Source organism: Salvia hispanica, chromosome 3 (assembly GCF_029641045.1).
Source record: "Salvia hispanica isolate PSC_SH4W2 chromosome 3, Shi_PSC_v1, whole genome shotgun sequence".
NCBI lineage: Eukaryota > Viridiplantae > Streptophyta > Magnoliopsida > Lamiales > Lamiaceae > Salvia > Salvia hispanica.
In genome coordinates, this window is record NC_142694.1 from 16,279,528 (window position 1) to 16,301,074 (window position 21,547).

General features: G+C 40.3%; 2 protein-coding genes and 1 pseudogene across 3 annotated transcripts; all 3 read right to left on the bottom strand.

Moving 5' to 3' along the window:
* Positions 1-1,418: 1,418 nt before the first annotated feature.
* Positions 1,419-3,260, bottom strand: LOC125212268 (cytochrome P450 71AU50-like). Its single transcript, XM_089069279.1, has 2 exons — positions 2,320-3,260; positions 1,419-2,193 (listed from the first exon to the last, which is right to left on the bottom strand). The coding sequence occupies exons 1-2, from the start codon at positions 3,184-3,186 to the stop codon at positions 1,579-1,581; spliced, it is 1,482 nt and encodes a 493-aa protein (XP_088925405.1). The 5' UTR covers positions 3,187-3,260; the 3' UTR covers positions 1,419-1,578.
* A 4,346-nt stretch (positions 3,261-7,606) lies between these two features.
* Positions 7,607-9,254, bottom strand: LOC125212603 (cytochrome P450 71AU50-like; annotated as a pseudogene). The gene is made up of 2 exons (XR_016136581.1): positions 8,388-9,254; positions 7,607-8,303 (listed from the first exon to the last, which is right to left on the bottom strand). The product of XR_016136581.1 is annotated as a cytochrome P450 71AU50-like (transcript).
* Positions 9,255-11,507: 2,253 nt separating this feature from the next.
* On the bottom strand, positions 11,508-12,909 carry LOC125208920 (cytochrome P450 71AU50-like). Its single transcript, XM_048108448.2, has 2 exons — positions 12,223-12,909; positions 11,508-12,142 (listed from the first exon to the last, which is right to left on the bottom strand). Exons 1-2 carry the CDS (start codon positions 12,718-12,720, stop codon positions 11,921-11,923), a joined length of 720 nt encoding a protein of 239 aa, XP_047964405.1. The 5' UTR covers positions 12,721-12,909; the 3' UTR covers positions 11,508-11,920.
* Between the last annotated feature and the right edge of the window lie 8,638 nt (positions 12,910-21,547).

Sequence of the window (21,547 nt, forward strand, 5' to 3'; positions counted from 1 at the left end):
TTAAACTATTATTTAATAAGAATGATTATTACATGTAATAATTATAGTGGACTAAGATGGGTTGTAAGAGCCCACACGCGCGCGCCGCGTGCCGCGAGCCCGTGCCCTTGTTCTTGGACTTGGATCTTGGCAATTGGCAATTGGGTGGTCTTTGGGCTGTTCTTTGGGCCTGGTCGTGGGCACAACGTGGCTGACACGTGATAGTCCACGTCGTGAACGAATCTAGAGTGTTCTAGACTCAACCTCTCTAGCTCTGAGCGTGTAACGGCTCGTAACGCCCGAACGTTACAGCTCGTAACCGACGACCGTTACGGTCTGGCATTGATGACAGCCATCAAGGCTGCGTTGACCCCTACTTGGACTTGGATCTTGGCAATTGGCAATTGGGTGGTCTTTGGGCTGTTCTTTGGGCCTGGTCGTGGGCACAACGTGGCTGACACGTGATAGTGCACGTCGTGAACGATTCTAGAAGCTTCTAGACTCAACCTCTCTAGCTTTGAGCGTGTAACGGCTCGTAACGGCCGAACGTTACAGCTCGTAACCGACGACCGTTACGGTCTGGCATTGATGACAGCCATCAAAGCTGCGTTGACCCATACAGTGGACTGAGCCTATAAATAGGCTAGCCATTCTAGCATTCTCTCAGAAAACTAGAATCCACTCTGCATCATACACTCTCTCCTCCTCCCTCTGCATTGTTCTTCTGTCGAAGCTCTGCCCTCTCCTCCATCCAGTTCGCCAGAGCTCTGTTGATAGCGGTGCTGCTTCACCAGAGACGCAGCCGTTTTATCTTTGGGGACGAAACGCCAATCCGAAGAGCACTACCGGGGCGTATCTCGTCTTGCGGAAAGAGGCCTCCTCGACTCGGCTATTTCTTTTCAGTTTATTTGTTTCGAATCTTCTTTGTAATTTCGATTCAATTATCTCTTTGTATTCCTTCTTGTAAGTTCAGAAACCAACACATTATATATTTTTAGGATGCGTTTAAATATAACTAACAAAATAATTTGACTTAATTATATAGTACTTTGGTTGGCATAATTAGGTTCGTAATAAATAATTCAGTATGCATCCTACTCACTCAATCAAATGATTGTCCTATCGCACATAATTAGGTTCGTAATAAATAATTTAGTATACATCCTACTCACTCAATCGAATGATTATTATGTGCTTGCATTATAATTCGAATAAAAATGCAAAAAAAAAAAGTACTGGAATTGAACTAGGTGGAGACGTGTGAACACAAGCCCCATCAAATACAAATTACTCCATAAGTTTATAACATAAGTTCAACCACTTGAGCCAACCGAATAGCAAAGTAGCAACGCATGAAAAGATGCGCTTCCCGTAGTGCATGCACGAAGGGCGCGACGCAATGGAGTTAGAGGCGGCTAAGCATTCTTTGTAGGGTGAAATAAATGGAAATTTTGGTCAGAAATTGAAAAATTAAACCATCAAATAATTACACGGCCACAAATATCTATTACAGTTTATTATTAGAACTACTATTTTTTATTTTAGAGCATTCCACCACGTGCTATATAAACTATCAATAATAACACCAAATAAATATCACTATTTATGCAAACGACAAGTGGGCACAGCCACGAGAGGCTTAGCTCTAGCAGTAACCAAACCAAAGTTCTCAGCCATGTCAACTTCACTCGCCTTCATCCCATCTGGAAGCTCCCATTCAAAGCAATGCACCAACTGCGCCAGCACCAATTTCACCACCGTCAGTCCTAACTGCAACCCGGGGCAGCCCCGCCTACCCGATCCAAACGGTAGCAGCTCAAAATGGCGGCCTCTCAGGTCTATCTCGCTGCCAACAAACCTCTCTGGTGTAAAAGAGTCTGGGTTAGCCCAAACATCCGGATCCCTCCCAATAGCCCACACGTTCACGATAACTCTTGATTTTTTGGGTATGTAGAAGCCCTGGAGCTCACAGTCTTCCATGGATTCGTGAGGAATTAAGAGGGGCGCCACGGGATGGAGGCGCATGGCCTCCTTGACCACGCAGTCCAAGTATTCGAGTTTGTCGAGATGTGATTCCTCAACCATTTGATCCAATCCCACCACTGACTCCACTTCTTCCTGGAGTTTCTTCATTACTGCTGGATGTTTCATCAGTTCTGACATTGCCCACTCCAGTGCTGTTGATGAGGTATCCATCCCCGCTATGATCATATCCTTGCCAAAAAAATATTAAATGTGGATATTTAGTTTCTCGATATAACTCAGACTATAAAAATAACAACTATTTTCATTTTTGAACGACGAAAGGAGGTCCTGTTTAAAGGAAGTGAAGATTATTACGAGGAGAACGGCCTTGACATGGCGGCGGTCGAATTCGAATCCTGCTTGCCCGGATTCCATAATCTCCATCATTGTATCAACAATGTCGGCAGCCGGCTTCTTATGCTTCGTCTTCACATGATCATCGATTATTTCTTCCAAAATCCCATCAAAAATCTTGCTCAACCGCCTCATCTGGCCGTGTAATCCCTGGAGATTAAGCACACCAATATACGGAAAATAGTCAGCCAGATTGAACTTTCCGACAATCTCCATAGACTCTCTGATCACATCTTTGAACCCTTCGTCCTCCATAGTCGAATATTTCTTCCCAAACACCATCAAGAAGTTCATGTCGCCGTTGAGCTCAGCAACCCGGGTGCTGATATCGACCGCTTCCCGCCTCTCAGCAGCCCGTTTGAGAGAAGTAACGAGCAGCCCGACCTCAGCCCGTCTCATGTGCTGGAACTGGCTGATCTTCACGTTGCTCAGCAGCTTCAAGGTGCATAGTTTTCGCATGTCGCGCCAGAACGGGCCGTACGGCCCGAAAGCTAAGTCTCTCTGGTCGTAGGATACGTAGATGGCGGCCTCGTTGGCAGGCCGGCTGGCGAAGACGAGATCGTGAGTCTTGAGAACGAGCTCGGCTGCAGCAGGAGACGAGACTACGACGGTTGGCACGAAGCCGAAGCGCAAGGCCATGATCGGGCCGTGTTTTCGGGCTAGGCGGCGCAAATCATGGTGAGGGTTCTTCCCCAGCAGGTGGAGATGGCCTAATATGGGAAGGCCTTTCGGGCCGGGAGGCAGTTTCTTCTTGATTATCGGCCCGACTAGTTGTTGAAGGAAATAGATAAACACAATAGCTGATAAAACAAGCCAAATCACGGCCATTCTTCAACTCAATTTCAACTTTGCTTTTTTTTTTTTTTTTTTCTTGGTGAATGAATCTAGATTGTTTGTGCATGAGTCGGTATGAGAATGAAGAAGTATATATATACACATATAATTAACGTGTGTGTTTATAGTACTATTTACTTCATGGATGGTCCACACATGTGATATATCATTGATTGGAAGTAAAGGGCAAAGTTGGTTATACGTTCATTCAATTTTATAGCTAAAGATGAGACAATTGTGGTGAGGAATTTACTACGCCAATGAAGATAAGTCGATTGGATAGATATGGGCTCAAGTGGCATGAAATCATTATCCAATTATAATGGTTGTAACTAGTGGCGAAACAAGAAGTTTGACATTGGAATTAATAATTACTGAGTATTTTTCGGTAGTAGTGTCACCAGTGTTAGTGTTGTTAGGGGCGTGGAATGACTTGGGGCAATGAGGTAAAAATTCGGGGCATGGGGTGATGGGGTGGGCGACCCACGAATCGGGTGCACTAGCACGTTTAGTTACTAGTTTTTCTGCCTTGTACGATGGAATACAGAGGAAATGGAATAAAATTGTAAACGATTGCCAAAAAAATGTAATTTCATTTTTATTTTCATTCCATTTCGTCTTGTTTCTACTCCATCATACCAAGAATGACATAAGTATATAGTGGAGTGTGGGATTAATACCACTTACTCAAAAAAAAACTTTATACCATTGGCATGTCGAAATAGCAAATGATGAGACATTATTTTGTGGACGGAGGAAGTACCACACTGATGATGTTTCAGATGGTTACACATACGATATACTACCTTTAACCTTTAAAATGACAACATTTGAAACGACACAGATTTTAATGCACAATTTATAAAATAAGAGAGGGGAGTGAAAAGGTAGTAGAAGTAATACTGGTGGATTGTATAGTCACATTATTAAACCACAGTAGTATTTATTTATATGCAGGATTAGTTGAAAATATTAAATTGTTAATTCTAATGCTACGTATATGTTAATAAAATGATATGTATAAATAATAATAGAAGTATATATGTTGTTTAAAATTTTTCTAAAAAAAAATTGTAGTATCATTTTAAGGGACAAACGATAAAATATAAATAGTTGCTATCTATAGTATTGTTTATACGGTGTGTATATAGCAAATGTGTAACCACACATGTTCACTGAATTTAGCTAAGAGCATCCGCAGCGGTAGGGAAAACCGCGTCCGTCCGTCCGTGCCAGCGGTAAGGACGAGCTCGTCTGCCGCTGCGAGTCGTCCGTCTGTGCCAGCCAGGGGCGAAGCCAGAAAATTGTACGAGAGGGGGCAAAAATCTAAATATATATAAATAAATATAAAACGATAAAGATAATAAAATTATACTTCATCCGTCCCAGTTAAGTTGAGTCACTTCTTTTCTGCACTATTTTAAGAAAAATTGTGTTAGGTGAATTAAGTAAATGGAGAATAAAGTGGAAAATGAAAAAGGTAGAGAGATGAAGAGAGAAAAAAGTTAATAGAGAGTAAAGTAGATGTGGAAAAATGTGTTGACTTTTACTAAAAAGGGAAATGACTCTATTACTATGGAACGTACCAAAATGAGTCTATTACTATCGAAGGAGGAAGTATTAATTAAAGTAAATATTTGACTTTTCATTTTTTTTCAAATGGGGCAGCAAAGGTATTTCAAATAAAATATTACAGGGGCAAAGTTATTAATAATACACATATTATAATAATATATTGTATATATCTATGTATAAATGAAAAGTAGAGGTGGGCAACTGCCCCTTGTGTATATAGAGTAGATCCGCCCTTGGTGCCAGCGGCACAGCGCTGCTCTTAGTTAAGAGCACGTCCGTGCCGCTGAGCACCCTTATGTGGCGTGTTCTTATTGGCCAACGGCATAGCCGTCGGCATATTCAATTTTTTATTTTATTTTTCTAAAAATTTGAAATTAGTTTTAAAAAACAAAAAAAATTAAAAGTGGGTAGAAAACGGATATATTTTTGGAAAGTGGGAAAATATATTTTTATTTATTTAAAAATTTAATTTTTTTCCCCAAAATTCACATTTTCATCTAAAAATACCCCCACTTCAACACAAAAAAATCACATTCTCATCTATTCTATCATCTACATTCTCTCATCTTTTTTCTCATATTCTCTCATCTAAATTCCCACCACACTACACTACACAATGTCCGGCTCCGACGATCACCCCTCCGGCAATCGCGGTTGGAACCACGATTGGTTCAACTCTGACTCATTCCCTAGTCCGGAAATGCAATTTACGGCCCCTCCTCAAACACAAGGTTCGCAAGTTGCGGGTGGCTACCGTCCTTACCCGGTGGACGACCAAAATGCCTCCGGGTTCGGGTGGACACCCGAACCCGAATCGGGAGGGAGCAACAACTCTACTCCTGCTCCTACTTCTATTCTTACTCCTACTCCTCCTACTCGTGGCACCCGCACCCCGTACACTCCGGGTGAGATGATGGCGATATTCAAAGCCTACTTGGCAGTCTCCGAAGATCCGGACGTTGGCACAAACCAAACCGGGGATACGTATTGGTGGCACATCACTCGTCTTTACAATGAAACCCGACCGGAGGGAACCATTTATCGCAATGATAGTATGGTGCGCAATTGCATTTTCAGATGCAACGAGACAATCGGTAAGTTCCAGGGATACTTCCAACAGGAAGAGCGGGCGGCGAGGAGCGGCAAGAGCGAGCTCGACAACATCAGTGCCGCCTTGGCGACCTACCAAAGCTTGGAGTCCAAAGCGTTCAAGTACCTCGTTTGTTGGCAGGAGGGGCGCCTTCATCCGAAGTATAGGGGCGGCGTAGTAGCCTCCTCCAGCTCCTCCAGCAAACGATCGAGGTCGGTAGCCCTATCCGACAGCGCCTCCAATGGTGTGGCTACCCAGCTTGCCGGAACTAACTTGGGTAGCCCCGACGCTGGCCCGAGCAGTTCCCGCCGGCCGCAAGGAAGGAAGAAGGCGACGGCCACCCGCCGTCGCGCCCCGACTCCATCCGCCCCCGCCCCCGCTCCTGCTCCCGCTCCCTTTGTGCCTCCTCCACCCCCGAACAACACGTTGTGGACCCTCTTGGGTCAATTCTATTTGAACGATACGTCTAAGATGACTCCGAAGCAACTTGCAACACATGAGCAAATGATTCGGGGTCTCAAGAGGCAATTGGGGATAGAGGACTAGTCTTCCACGTGTGTAATTTTTAATTTGTAGGATTTTAATTATGTATTTTTTTTTATTTTCTAGGATTTTAACTATATATTTTTATTTTTTAAGATTTTAATTATATAATTTTTATTTTTTAGGATTTTAATTATGTAATTTTTTATTTTTTAATATATTTTTATAATGTAGAAATATTTTTAGTAATTGAAGTATTTTAAATTGAATAATAGAATGGTGAGACCCTTGAGCTTGTCTTTAGTTAAGAGCATGGGTGTGAGTGTTGTGCTCTTAGCTAAAAATAAGGATTAAAAGTGAGTCTAGGCCCACTTCTATGCTCTTAGCTAAGAGTACGGATGAGAATGCTCCTAAAGATGAGACCATTACAATTTAGTGACCGGATGCAAATAGATAAACACAACCTGTGATAAAACTAGCCGAATCAAGGCCATTTTTCATCTTACTTTGAACTTTGCTTTCTTTTTTTTCTTTTTTTTTTTCTTTTCTTTTTTTTTCTTCTTATTTTGTTTAGTAGTGACTCTTTGTTTAATTTACGTGTGGAAATAGATTATACAAACAAAAACGTGCGTGGGTAAACAGACTTCAGCTACTCTATATTATTCTCGGTGAATAAATTATTTACTATTTAGATCAATATATTGGAGATATTTGTCCACACACGTAACATATTGTTTATATGTACGCGGCACATTCAATTAATTTAGAGAGAATGAGTGAAGGGGGTTGCATGCAAATTCCAATTTGAAGTACTTGGGACTTGAATGCTAGAATGTTTTAGGATTTAATTTGCTTTACATACAATTACATGTGTTCTAGATTTGTAAGATTACAAGCATGAATTTATGTTTTCTTTGAATTATTTCTCATAGTTCTTGGCAGTTTAGGGACCGGATCTTCCTTGAGCCATTACCCATCAAAAGCAATCTATAGAATTGATCAAATTTCATTCTAGTAAATATTTTTTAATGTGTTTTTATATGAATGTATCCGAATATTTTCGATTTTACGTTTAAACATTCAATTGAGTAGTTACAATATATTTTTAGGGTAAGATAACTTCCACAAAAATGGATGAGGTTTTCTATTCTGTCTCTTTAATTTAAATTTTATGTTATTATTATTATTATTATTATTATTATTATTATTATTATTATTATTATTATTATTATTCACATTTAAAAATATTGATCATTTATATACAAGTTGTTCCTTTAATTACAAAAAATCAGTCATTGTTGTCATTTCTCATAGTTATGATCACATGCTAATAATAACACCAAATTTCAATACTTACACAAACGACAACTGGGCACAGCCATGAGAGGCTTAGCTCTAGCAGTAGTTAAACCAAAATTTTCAGTCATGTCCACTTCAATTGCCTTCATTCCATGGGGAAGCTCCCAATCAAAGCAATGCACCAACTGCGCGAGCACCAGTTTCACCACCGTCAGCCCTAACTGCAACCCGGGGCAGCCCCGCCTACCCGCACCAAACGGTAACAGTTCGAAATGGTGGCCTCTCAGGTCTATCTCGCTACCAATGAACCTCTCTGGTAGAAAACAGTCCGGGTCAGCCCAAACATCAGGATCCCTCCCAATAGCCCACACGTTCACGATAACTCTTGCCTTTTTAGGCACGTGGAACCCTCCGACCTCGCTGTCCTCCACAGATTGGTGAGGAATTAGGAGGGGCCCCACGGGATGGAGACGCAGGGCTTCCTTGACCACACAGTCCAAGTATTCCAGTTTGTCGAGATGTGATTCTTCAACCATTTGATCCAATCCCACCACTGACTCCAGTTCCTGCTGGAGTTTCTTCATCACGGCCGGATGTTTCATCAGTTCCGACATGGCCCACTCCAGTGCTGTTGATGAAGTATCCATCCTGCTATGATCATATCCTTGAAAACATAGAAATTCATATTATTTCGATATAATGCATACTTGTATTATTAAAAGAGCGACAATATATATATTATTATTACGAGGAGAATGGCCTTGACATGGCGACGGTCAAAATCAAACCCCGCTTCTCCGGATTCCATAATCTCCATCATTGTATCAACGATGTCTCCATCTATCTGCTTCTTCTTCGTCTTCACGTGCTCATCGATTATTTCTTCCAAAATCCCATCAAAAATCTTGTTCACTCGCTTCATCTTGCCGTGTAATCCCTGAAGATTAAGCACGCCAATATACGGAAAATAGTCAGCCAGATTGAACTTTCCGACAAGCTCCATAGACTCTCTGATCACAACTTTGAACCCTTTCTCCTCCATAGTTGAATATTTCTTCCCTAATATCATCAAGAAATTCATGTCGGCGTTGAGTGAAGTAACCCGAGCGCTTAGATCCACGGCTTCCCGGGTTTCAGCAGCCCGTTTGAGAGAAGTAACGAGAAGCCCGAGCTCGGCCCGTCTCATGAGCTGGAACTAGCCCGAAAGCCAAGTCTCGTTGGTCGTAGAAAATGCACGCGGCGGCCTCGTTGGGAGGCCGGCTGGCGAAGACGAGGTCGTGAGTCTTGAGAACGAGCTCGGCTGCAGCGGGAGACGACATGACGACGGTTGGAACGAAGCCGAAGCGTAAGCCCATGATCGGGCCGTGTTTTCGGGCTAGGCGGTGCAAATCACGGTGAGGGTTCTTCCCCAGCAGGTGGAGATGGCCTAATATGGGAAGGCCTTTCGGGCCGGGAGGTAGCTTCTTCTTGTTTCTCGGCCCGAGAAGTTTTTGGAGGAAATAGATAAACACAATCAATGATAAAATAAGCCAAATCACGGCCATTCTTCAACGTAACTTAATGTTAACTCTGCTTCTATTTTTTCTTGATGAATCTAGATGGTTTGTGAATGTGTCATAATCAGAAAGAAGTTATATACATATATACACCGACGTGATTGAGAACAAACTATTTTTACTCCCCTAGTCCTATAAAATTTGTTCCAATTTCACCTGACCCGAGTTTTAAGAAGTTGTTTAACTTTGTATTAAATGAAGGTGTGTAGTGGAATAAGGGTCCTATATTGAGGAGATTGACGAGTGTATTTAACGTCTTTTTTTGATAGATTCCAAGTGAGACAAACTTTGTGGGATGGACGAAAATGGTAAAATGGAACAAACTTTGTGGGACGGAAGGAGTATTTATTACCCCCTCCGAGTCTCATTTCCTTCCATCATGGGTTTTAAGAAAGATTGACGGAAAAAGGTAGTGGAATATGATGAAATGTGGTTTCTATTACTCCCTTTGTCCTATTTGGGGTTAACACGAGTTTTAATATGTAATTGGTAAAGTAAAAGAGAAGGAGAAAAAGTATTTGAAATTGTTAGTGGATAGTGATGCCCATAAAAGATAAAGTAAAAGAGAAAGAGAAAAAGATTGTCATAAATGGATATGGATTATTACTATGGGACGGACGAAAAGGAAATATGACCTATTTCTATGGACTGAGGGAAATACCATTTATGATAAAAATGAATCAGGATATTTATTCATGAACGTGCCGAAATGTAAAAAAAAACATGATTAGTATCAATCGCGGATGGTGGGAGTACTTAATGATAAATATCTCGGATGGTCCACACATGCGACATATTGATTGTTTGGAGTATACGGAAGAGATAAGTGTTCATATAATTTAGTTCTAAAGATGTGACAATTGTGGTGAGGAGTTTAATTACAAACGCCAAAGATGATAAATCGACTGGGATGGGGATGGAGTCAAGTGGCGTAAAAATCATTCGCCAATTAAAGGTTGCAACTATTGGCAGCACAAGTATTTTGACATTGGAGATTAATAATATGACGAGTATTTTCCGGTGTTTTGTCACCGGAAGCAGTTTCGATATTGGCAATAGAGAAAATGGGTTTAAGTTGTGTTAAGTAGATTAATTGGAGGGAAAATAATAGAATAAAGTAGATATAGTAAATAAGAAAAGGGTTTAGGAGAGATGCGCTATTTTTTTTCCCTAAAAAAAAGAAAATGATTCAACTGCAATAGAACAGTAAAAAAAATACGATTTAATTATAAATGGATGGAATATAAAATATGAGTGTAAGTTATTATCATAAGTCAAGATGTCATTAGTGGGTTAAGTATTTACACTAAATCCATAAATGTAATTGTGTAAAAAAGAAATAATGAGATGAATAAAATGACATATACATTCTTTAAAGCTTTAAGAGTAGTATAGTCAATAAAGGAACTTTAAATGGAGTGTGATTTTTTCATGTTTAGGTCAAACATAATATTTCCAACTTTAGCCACAAAAAAAAATGCAAATCCCATTTTTCGGAGATTTTGAATTTCACCTAAAAATTAAAATTCAAGTACTTTGACATTTCAACACTGCAAAAATCTATTTTTCTTCAAATTTTTAAGAACTCTAATTTGTGTAGTAGTGTGGCCACATAAAGTATTTTAGTGTAACTTTCCTCAAACTTGTAACAAATTGATGTTTTTAAACGTTTAGTGTGCATGTGGCTTTGAGTTGGAAACAATTTTCAAATTTGAAACCATGTCTGAAACTTTAAATATCATAACGTATGTATTTTTTTTTCTCTCCTTATTTTACATCAAATAAAAGATATTTTTAGAAACAAAATTGAGAAGACAGAGGGAGAATTTAATGACATGTCAATAGATAGGAGGGACAATATTGAGGGCCTCACCTATAAGAACCTCATCTGTACACCCTTTTCACACAAAATGTACATAAGAAAAAAAGGTGTTCATGCCAAAAATGGCCTAAGAGTACTCCAATAATTAACAAATATCCATAAGGCTGACCAAAGACTTAATTTTAAAAGGGACAACACCTATAGAAATTAGAATTGAAATAGATAGAGGCTAGCTGTATAAACACAAATTAACCCCATCCAACACAAATTATGACGCAAGTTCGACCACAAAAGCCAACCTTAGGGTAATAGAAACTTACGAGAAGACGCACATCCCGTCGTTCATGCACGAGGGGGGGTGGGGGGCACGTTAAAGGCGGCGTCTCGGTATGGCAACTAGTTAGCGTTGGAGGGAAGCATAAGCTACTTCTTTATGAAATGAAATGAACGATGAGATGATGAACAATGTTTGTAAGAAATTGGAAAATAAAACCATCAATTTCTTGTTAGTGTTTTATTTTATTCCACGTGCCATAAAGTAGCAATAATAACACAATTAATTCAATATTTATGCAAACGACAAGTAGGCACAGCCACAAGAGGCTTAGCTCTAGAAGTAACAATACCAAATTCTCAGTCATGTTCACTTCACTTGCTTTCATCCCATCTAGAAGCTCCCAATCAAAGCAATGCACCAACTGCGCAAGCACCAATTTAACCACCGTCGGTCCTAACTGCAACCCGGGACAGCCCCGCCTACCCGATCCAAACGGTAGCAACTCAAAATGGCGGCCTCTCAGGTCTATCTCGCTGCCAACAAACCTCTCTGGTGTAAAAGAGTCTGGGTAGCCCAAACATCCGGATCCCTCCCAATAGCCCACACGTTCACGATGACTCTTGCCCTCACAATCCTCCATGGATTCGTGAGGGACTAAGAGGGCGCCACGGGATGGAGACGCATGGCTTCCTTGACCACGCAGTCCAAGTATTGGAGTTTTTCGAGATGTGATTCTTCAACCATTTGATCCAATGGAGTTTCCTCATCACTGCTGGATGTTTCATTAGCTCCGACATTCCCCAGTCGAGTGTCGTTGATGAGGTATCCATCCCTCCTACGATCATATCCTTGTAAAAAAAAGACAATTTCTCAGAATAACAGAATTAGACCAAACTTCGTAATTTTAAAAAAACGGTAATATTAGTACGTAAAGAACAGCCTTGACATGGCGGCGGTTGAATTCGAATCCTGCTTGTCCGGATTCCATAATCTCCATGAGTGTATCAACAATGTCGGCAGCCGGCTTCTTCTGCTTCGTCTTCATATGATCATCAATTATTTCCTCCAAAATCCCATAAAAAATGTTGCTCAGTCTCTTCATCTTGCCATGTAATCCCTGAAGATTAAGCATGCCAATGTATGGAAAATAGTCAGCTAGATTGAATTTTCCAAAAATCTCCATTGTTTCCCTAATCACATCTTTGAACCCTATCTCCTCCATGGTTGAATATTTCTTCCCAAATATCATCAAGAAATTCATGTCGCCGCTGAGAGCAGAAACCCGGGCGCTGAGATCCACGGCTTCCCGCCTCTCAGCAGCACGTACGAGGGAAGCAACGAGCAGCCCGAGCTCGGCCCGCCTCATGGGCTGGAACTGGCTGATCTTCTGATTGCTCAGCAGCTTCAAGGTGCAGAGTTTCCGCATGTCGCGCCAGAACGGGCCGTACGGCCCGAAAGCGATGTCTCTCTGCTCGTAGGCTATGTATACGCCGGCCTCGATGGGAGGCCTGCTAGCAAAGATGAGGTCGTGAGTCTTGAGGACGAGCTCGGCTGCAGCCAGGCGCGGAGCCAGAAATTTACAGGGTGAGGGGCAAATTTATCTATGAAGAAATATTAAGAATTTGAGGAGGGCATTTAGTGAGAGATTGCAAGAAATAAAATTTATATTGTATAATACTCCCTCCGTCCTAGATAATTCGTCTCAGTTTTTCATTTTGGTCCGTCCCACATAATTTGTCCCACTTCATTTTTACCATTTTTGGTAGTGGACCCCATATTCCACTAACTCATTCCTACTCACATTTTATTATAAAACTAATATATAAAGGTATGACCCACATTCCACTAACTTTTTCAACCCACTTTTCATTACAATTCTTAAAACCCGTGCCCGGTCAAAGTGACTCTGGGACGGAGGGAGTATATATATATGTGTAGAACAATATGAGGAGGGGCAAATGCCCCACCTTCCCATAAGGTAGATCCGCCACTAGCTGTAGCGGGTGACGACACGACGAGTGTTGGAACGAAGCCGAAGCGTAAGTCCATGATCGGGCCGTGTTTTCGGGCTAGGTGGTACAAATCACGGTGAGGATTCTTCCCCAGCAGGTGGAAATGGCCTAGAATGGGAAGGCCTTTCGGGCCGGGGAGGCAGGCTCTTCTTGTTTTTCGACCCGAGTTGCTGCTGGAGGAAATAGACGAACATAATCAGTGACAAAACAATCCAAATTCAGGCCATATTTCAACTTAATTTGAACTTTCCTTCCATTTTTTTTCTCTGGGAAACAATGTGGTTATGTAGTGCTCTTTATTATGCTTGTAGCATGTGTTGAAATGAACATGCACGGGAATTAAATAATACTCCCTCCATTCCATAGTAATAGAGGCGTTTCTTTTCGGCACAGAGATTAAGAAAAATTGCATTAGGTGTGTTAAGTAAAGGAAGAATAAAGTAGAAAATGAAAAAGGTAGAGATATGAAGAGAAAAAAAATAAGAGAAAGTAAAGTAGGTGTGGAAAAATGTGTTGACTTTTACTAAAAAAAGAAAATGATTCTATTACTATGGAACATATCAAAATGACAAAATGACTCTATTACTATGGAACGGAGGGAGTATTACTATTATTCCTACCGTCCAATTATAAGTCATATACTATTGGAATTAAATAATGTACTTCATCCGTCCCTAAAAATTTATTACATATTTCTATTTATGTTTATCCAACAAAATTTGTCATATTTCATTTTTTTTACCATTTTTGGTAGTGGATCTAATATTCCGCTAATTCATTTTTATTCACATTTTATTATAAAATTAATATTTAAAAGTAGGACATACATTCCACTAATTTTTTCGATTCACTTTCCATTACATTTATTAAAATCCGTGTTCAGTCAAAATGTGACAAAATTTAAAAGATGGAGGGAATATTATTCTTATCGTCCAATTATCTGTCCTAGCTATGTCCATTTCATCCCAACCCTTATTATATTTAGGCCATCAATAACGCAGCGGGTCGGACCACGCTTGGGTCCCGACCTGCGTCACCGCGCGTTGGAGGAGGGAGATTCGCGGCCTGGGCCGCACCAAGGGTCCGGCCTGGCCCGGCGTTGGAGCTTCCTGGGCCGTGACGGAGCTCTCAATTTTTGCATTTGGAAGAGGAAGAAGAGGGAGGGGGAGAGGAGGAAGAGGACGGTGATTCACTTGGATTTTACATGGTTTTAGAGGGTAGTTTTACTTGGATTTGATCGTATATTGTGTATTTTGAGACATGGTTATAGCTACTTCTCTATGATATTGGTATTTTGACCATTTTGTGAAGAATGTGTAGAAAAATGGTCGAAATGGGCTTAAATGGCGAAAGGAAGCATCGGGATGGAAAGAGGACGAAATTGCAGCACAAAGCTAGCGAACCGCCAGCTTCGCATCATTACCAACCTGGCGACCCACCAGCTTCAACATGCAACGAACCTGGCGACTCGCCAGGTTCAGCCGACTCTTCTAAACAAGGAAATCCGAGCCCTAATTATATAAACCATGCATGGAACGCCTCCTACACCATTCTACACGCCTCCTACCACAAAAATACCACTTTTCACCTAGAAAGAAGAGAAGAACGAGTAGAGGACGAGTATTCATCGCAAGATTGAAGACGAGGCCTCCAATCCGCCCAATCCGATTCTAGGAGTTCATCGTTTAGTTTTATTCTTATTCAAACAATGTTTTTGAATATTTCTTTGAATATTTCTTTGACTTTTGTGTTGAACATTAGTAGCTAAATCCTTCGTAGAGTTCTACGGGGGAGATACAATGATTCTTATGTTTAATTAATTTCTTTTTTCTATGTCTTGGCTCATGTGGTTATTTTGATTGTTTCTGTGCTTATACATTTATTTGACTGATCACCTTATAAATGCATGTGGATTTTACTACAAGAACTGAGAAGTGAGTAGTTTAATTTGAAAGAGAAGAAATTGACGTCTTTGCCAATTTAATCGAGAGATTTGAGCCTTTGAATGAAGCTAAGTATCTTAGGAGCTATTAGGAGTTGTTGTCTTAGTTCTAGGAATGAGACATCGGTTCTAGGTAGCAATCTACAAATTATATGCTTCGAGAGAAGATATAGTTTTACCTTAGTGATAGCTTAATAACCCTTGAGACCCTTTGTTGGCATAGTTTGGAAGTTAATTGAGCATATGATAGTTGTTATCGATCCCGTAGGATTCTACTTTCCTTATCCTTGATCTACATCCGTTTCTCTCATTTGCTTTTAGTTCTCTAGTTGTTTTTAATTGTTTTTACCTTGCTGTTAAGTAGATTTAGAAAACCAAAACTTTCCGATTTATCTAGATAGTAGTTGAGGTTGGTTCGTGGTATTTAGGTTGACACTGATTGTCTCTGTGGATACAATACTCTTTGCTTACTATTTGCTACATTAGCCCTGTACACTTGCGGGTATACTTGTGTTAAAAATAAGTTGAGTCAGACGGAGCCCCAATTTTCTGATTTTTTTTTTGCAATTGGAAGAGGAAGAAGAGAGAAGGGGAGAGGAAGAAGAGGGAGGAAGATGAAGAAGAGGGAGAGGGAGAGGGGCGACGGATCCCCAATTTTCTAATTTTTTTGATTTTTAATATTTTTTGCATTTTTATTTTGATGTTCTAATTTTTAATTTTTTTAGTTTATAATTTATTATTTTTGAATTAAAAATGAATTTCTCGTGTTATAATTGTTCAACGTTTTCAATTTTTACAAGTAAAATAAGTTGAAGTTGTGAATAGGGTGGCGCCTGCAGGGTTAGAGGAGTTGTGGCTTGTGACTCAAATTTAGGGGAATGATGATGTGGAGGGGACTTGGGGCCTGAATCCGGGCCGGGGTTGTGGATGCTCTTAGGCCTAAGTAGATGTGAGATTCATACTACTTACTCAACATAGAAAAAAGTAAACGAAACATTATTTTATGGATGGAGATAATACTATTGATAATATTTCTGATGGTTACACACGTGATATATTGATTATATGGTTCCACTAACTTTTTCAATTTACGGTTCTTTATATTTCTTGAAATCTGTGTTCACATCAATTGTGATTCCTAATGTGGAATGTTGGAAGAAGTACTATTTTGATCAAATATGATTCCTAATGTGGAATGTTAGAGGAAGTACTATTTTGATAAATACCACGTGATATATTGATTAGTTTGGTGTATGCGGCAAAGGTGTACGTACATATTCAATTAACTTAGAGACAATGAGTAAGGGGTCCGGGGCTGCATCAGTTCCAAAGTATTTGGGACTTCGATAGATATATTGGATGCATGTTTTAGGATTTAGTTTGCTATACATACAATTAAATGTGTCCAGATATATAAGATTAAGGTAGCGATAAAATGCAAACTTATATACTGTACAAACTCAAAATTCTTCAACACAACTTTAACACAGTTTCAATACAATATCAACACAGCGTAAAATTTTAAGATTTTAATGTCAACACAATATCAACACAACATCAATCATTGACTACTGTTGAAATTCTGTTGACATTTTCCTGTTGATGCTTTTTTATGATCTGTTAACATTTTTCAATGGTTCAGATCATAGTTTTGAGTTTGTACAATATTTAGAGTTTTCATTTGATCACATTCCCGTAAGGTTAAATGTATAAACAAGCATGAATAAGTTTTTTCATTAAATTGTTTCTCATAGTTTGTTGGCAGTTAGTGGGTTATCAGGAGGGAACCCGATGTCTGGGCTAACCCCGACTCTTTTACACCTGAGAGGTTCATTAGCTCGGGATACAATTCGGGCTAGCGGTGGTGAAACCGGTGCTATGGCGCAATTGGTGCATTGCTTTGATTGGGAGCTTTGGGATGGGAGGAAAGAGAGTGATTTGGACATGATTGAGAATTTTGTTGTACTCCTCCGTTCCATGTCAATAGAGTCATTTTATATTTGGGGAAGTTCCAAGTTAATTGAGTCATTTCTATTTTTGGCAAAAAATAATTCTCATTTTTATTTTATTCTCTCTTCATCTCTCTTACTTTACTCTCTCGTACTTTTTCCACCATCGATTTAACATACTGTTCTTAAACTCCGTGCCAAAAAGAAATGTCTCTATTAACAAAGAACGAAAGGATTGCTACTTACTGCTAGAGCTAAGCCTCTTGTGATTGTACCCACTTGTAGCTTGCATAAGAATTGAAATTTAGTGTTACTATTGCTAGTTTTTAGCATGTACTAATTGATAAGAAATATAAGCAGTGAGAACCTCTTAGAGCATCCGCATCACTGACTCGATGCTGGCTCGGTCTCGTCTCGACGAGACGAGCCAGCATCAAGACAGCGTTGCGAAGCTCGTCTCGTCTCGACGAGACGAGACATCTCGTGGCGCGACTCGTGCCGGCGAGACGACGCGCGCGCCCCCGTGGCGCGCGCTGGAGCATGGCGTGACGATCACTCGCCGGCCCGCGAGTGGGCGTCGAAATTATGACGTAATAATTTTTTTTTTATAAATTCAAAAAATTCAAATTTAATAAAAAAAATAAAATTCAAACGGTCAAATGACCGTTGGGAACAAACGGTCGAATTTTTAATTTTTTTTTTCTTTTATTGTTCTATAAATATACTCCATACTTCATTCACCATTTTACACACAAACACTACTCTCAAATTGTTGAAAAAATGTCCGACGATGGAAACTCCAGCGGCGGCGACTCCAGCAGGCGGCGCTCTGGCGGGTTCGACTTGAACTCGTTCGACGATTGGGCGAGCATGTACAACTGTTTGGGTACTCTCGGTTCGTCGCCGGGCACCCAAGCCTCGACCACTCCGCCGGCGTACCAAACACCACATTTTGATGTGGATGCATACTATCGTCCCTCCCCCCAAAGGTACGGGCAATCGCCAGGATTATCCCAAATTCCAGAGAATTTTTTGGCGCCTGAACGCACTTTGCCCAACTGGCCAATAGGTGGAGGCTCCGGCTCCGGCTCCGGCAGGATCAGCCTCAGGCTCGACATCAATGCCGAGGAGGAAGAGAAGGAAGCGGAGGAAGAGGTTGTGGGAGACGGCACCCGTCATCCATACAGCCAAGACGAGACGTTGGCTCTGTACGACGCTTGGATCAGCGTCTCGTACGATCCCGTCGTCGGGAATCAACAAACCAACAAGTGTTTTTGGCAAAAGGTCACCGAAGTTTACAACGCACGAAGGCCGAAGAAGACCGTTGCCCGCAACGTGAAGATGCTCCGCAGTCATTGGGACCGATGCGACAGAGATGTCAAAAAATTTTGCGCGATATACAGGGGAGAAGAGACGAATTATCAGAGCGGAGCCAGTGGAGCCGACATTCTGAGAGCGGCGTTGCAGGTCTTCAAAGACGACATCGGCAAAGATTTCAAGCTTGTCGATGTTTGGTCGCAAGTCCACCACCTTGAAAGGTGGGCTGGCGGTGTCGAGTCGGGCTCGAAACGCACGAAGCACACGGCGCGTGGTCACTACTCGTCTAGTGATGGCGGCGAAGGCAACACCTCACGTGAGGGCACGCCAACCGATGATGCAGGGGGGTCTTCTTCCGTTACACGACGTCGGCCGCAAGGGAACAAGGCGGCGAAGGCGGCTAGAGCGAGGGGGAGAGGGAGAGGGAGAGGGAGAGGGAGGGGCCGCGACAAATCAAGCCAGGTGGGCTCGGGCTCGGGCTCCGGCACGGGCATGGGCTCGCACACCCTGATGTCCATGTACCTGGTAGCCACGATGGCTGACCTTTCAAAAATTACTTCTGGCCAAGTTTCAGCCCATATGGCCGGAATTGAGTTTATAAGAGCTCAACTTGGTATAGGTGCACCGCCGACTTCGGGGGATGATGATTCGCCGGCGGAGTAGTTTTTATAGTTTAATTTAGAGTATTTTAATTATGTATTTTTTTTTTATTTTTTAGGATTTTAAATTATGTATTTTTTTTATTTTTTAGGCTTTTAAATTGTAATATTTATTTTATTTAATGAAGTGTGTTTTTATTAATTGAATTTGTTGGAATTGAAAATAAAAAATCAAATTGAATGATTAGTTAAGAGATGGTTAAGAGATGGAGGGATGCAGGTGCTGTCTCTTAGTTAAGAGATGATGAATAGTGAAGAGATGAGACGGTTAAGAGACGAATAAGAGACAGCGTTACGGATGCTCTTATGTAAGCCTCTACACAAGAAAAAATAAATAGCACCCACACACACCAAGGCAAAAACATCACTCATTGCCGTCATTTCTCACTATCTATTACGTCCTATCAGGAAGCTATGCACCAATTGTATCCTAGAGTAGCCCCGCCTTCCCGCACCAAACGGTAGCAGTTCGCAATGATGGCCTCTCAGGTCTATCTCCCTACCAATGAACCTCTGTCGTATAAAAGAGTCCGGGTTAGCCCGAAGAAAAGATCCCTCCCAATAGGCCACACATTCACAATAACTCTTGCTTTTTTACGCACATATAAGGAATCCTCCAACCTTGCAATCCTCCATGGATTGGGGAGGAACTAAGAGGAACGCCAAGGGATGGAGACGCATGGATTCCTTGATCACACAGTACAAGTATTCTAGTTTGTCGAGATGTGATTCTTCAATCATCAGTTCCGACATTGCCCATTCTATTGCATTTGCAGACATATCCGTTCCTGCTACAGAGTAAATCCTGCAGTAATATATGGAGTCCAAATTTTATTTGTTTACTATGTATAGAGAAAAATTAATGAATCGTAACGTAGATATTGTGTTTTTATATTTTAAGTTTTAATCCCTTTCTACTTTAAATTTCATATTAGTATTATATAGTACTCCCTTCGTCCCTAAAGAATATGCACTTTGGGTTTAGTACGGATTTTAATGTAAAAAAAGAGAGAGGTAAAGAGAAAAAATAATTAAAGTAATGTTAGTGGAGAATGAATCCCCCCAATAGAGAGAAAAGTGTTTCCAAAATTAGAAAGTGCATATATTCTTGTGGGATGGACTAAAAAGGAAGAGTGCATATTCTTATGAGACGGGGGGATTATAGTAGTACTTCCTCCGCTCCAACTTAGTTGAGTCAAAATTTTTGGGCATGAGGATTAAGAAATTGTGTTGAAAAGTAGGTGAGAGGAATAAAGTACTCCCTCCGTCCCACAAAAGATGTCACACTTGTGGAATGACACAGGATTTTAGGTGGTTTTGTTTTGTGTGCTAAATGGAGAGAGAAACTATAATTTTTATATTAATGTGAGAGAGAACTTTTTTCAAAAATGAAAGTGTGACATCTTCTGTGGGACAAACTAAAAAGGAAAGTGTGACATCTTTTGTGGGACGGAGGGAGTAGGAAATATAAAGAGATATTAGTAAAGTAGGTGATTGAATAGAGTCAGAGCGATTAGATGTTTGGTTTTTTGTCAAAAAAGGAAATGACTCAATTTAGTTTGGATATCCCAATAAGGAATAATACTCAATTTAGCTTTGGACGAAGAAAGTATTAAATAATGGGGCCCACATGTTTTCTGACCATGTACTAGAAAAAAAAAAGCAAATTAAACTTTAAACTGTGAAAGTATCAAAATGACAAATGATACATTATTTATGAATTTGGATAATACTATATTGATAATATTTCGGATGGTTACGCCTAATATATTTATTATATATGTGTATACGGCAAATGTGTGGTTACACATATTCATTGAAATTAGATATAGATGTGGCATTTACAATTTTACAAATGTGGTGATGGTGCATGGAAATAGCTAAGCACAATCACTGATAAAACCAGCCAAATCACGGCCATTCTTCAACTTACTTTGATCTTTGCTTCTCTAGTTCTTTTTTTGTCTTGGTTGGTTTATTAGTGACTCTTGTTTAATTTGAATGTGGAAATAGCTTATATAAAAACGAACGTGCGTGGGAAAGCAGACTAATTAGTTATTATTGTAAGTGAATTAAATATAGTACTCTATATTACTTACACTTTGATTACATGCTTTATGCGGCAAATTAAGGTGTACATATTCAATTAATTTAGAGAGAATGAGTGAAAGGGGTTGCACGCTATTTCAAATGAATAGAGTTAAATTAACAAGAATTGTAGATACAAAACGCCCTTTAAATTTGAATATGATAAAATCAAAGTATTTTGAATTGTTAGCATCACTAATTACATACTTCTATGACTAATTTGACCATATTTACAATTATATAATGAAAACTATACTATTACAATTTTTCCTTAATCATTCATTTA

Excerpts from the sequence above, each read along its gene's own strand:
- LOC125208920 (XM_048108448.2), bottom strand. The coding sequence starts at position 12,720 with ATGCGGAAACTCTGCACCTTGAAGCTGCTGAGCAATCAGAAGATCAGC. Across the intron at positions 12,143-12,222 it reads ATGTCAAGGCTGTTCTTTAC|GATATGATCGTAGGAGGGAT; the intron begins GTACTAATATTA and ends TTTTTTTACAAG.
- LOC125212268 (XM_089069279.1), bottom strand. The coding sequence starts at position 3,186 with ATGGCCGTGATTTGGCTTGTTTTATCAGCTATTGTGTTTATCTATTTC. Across the intron at positions 2,194-2,319 it reads ATGTCAAGGCCGTTCTCCTC|GATATGATCATAGCGGGGAT; the intron begins GTAATAATCTTC and ends TTTTTTGGCAAG.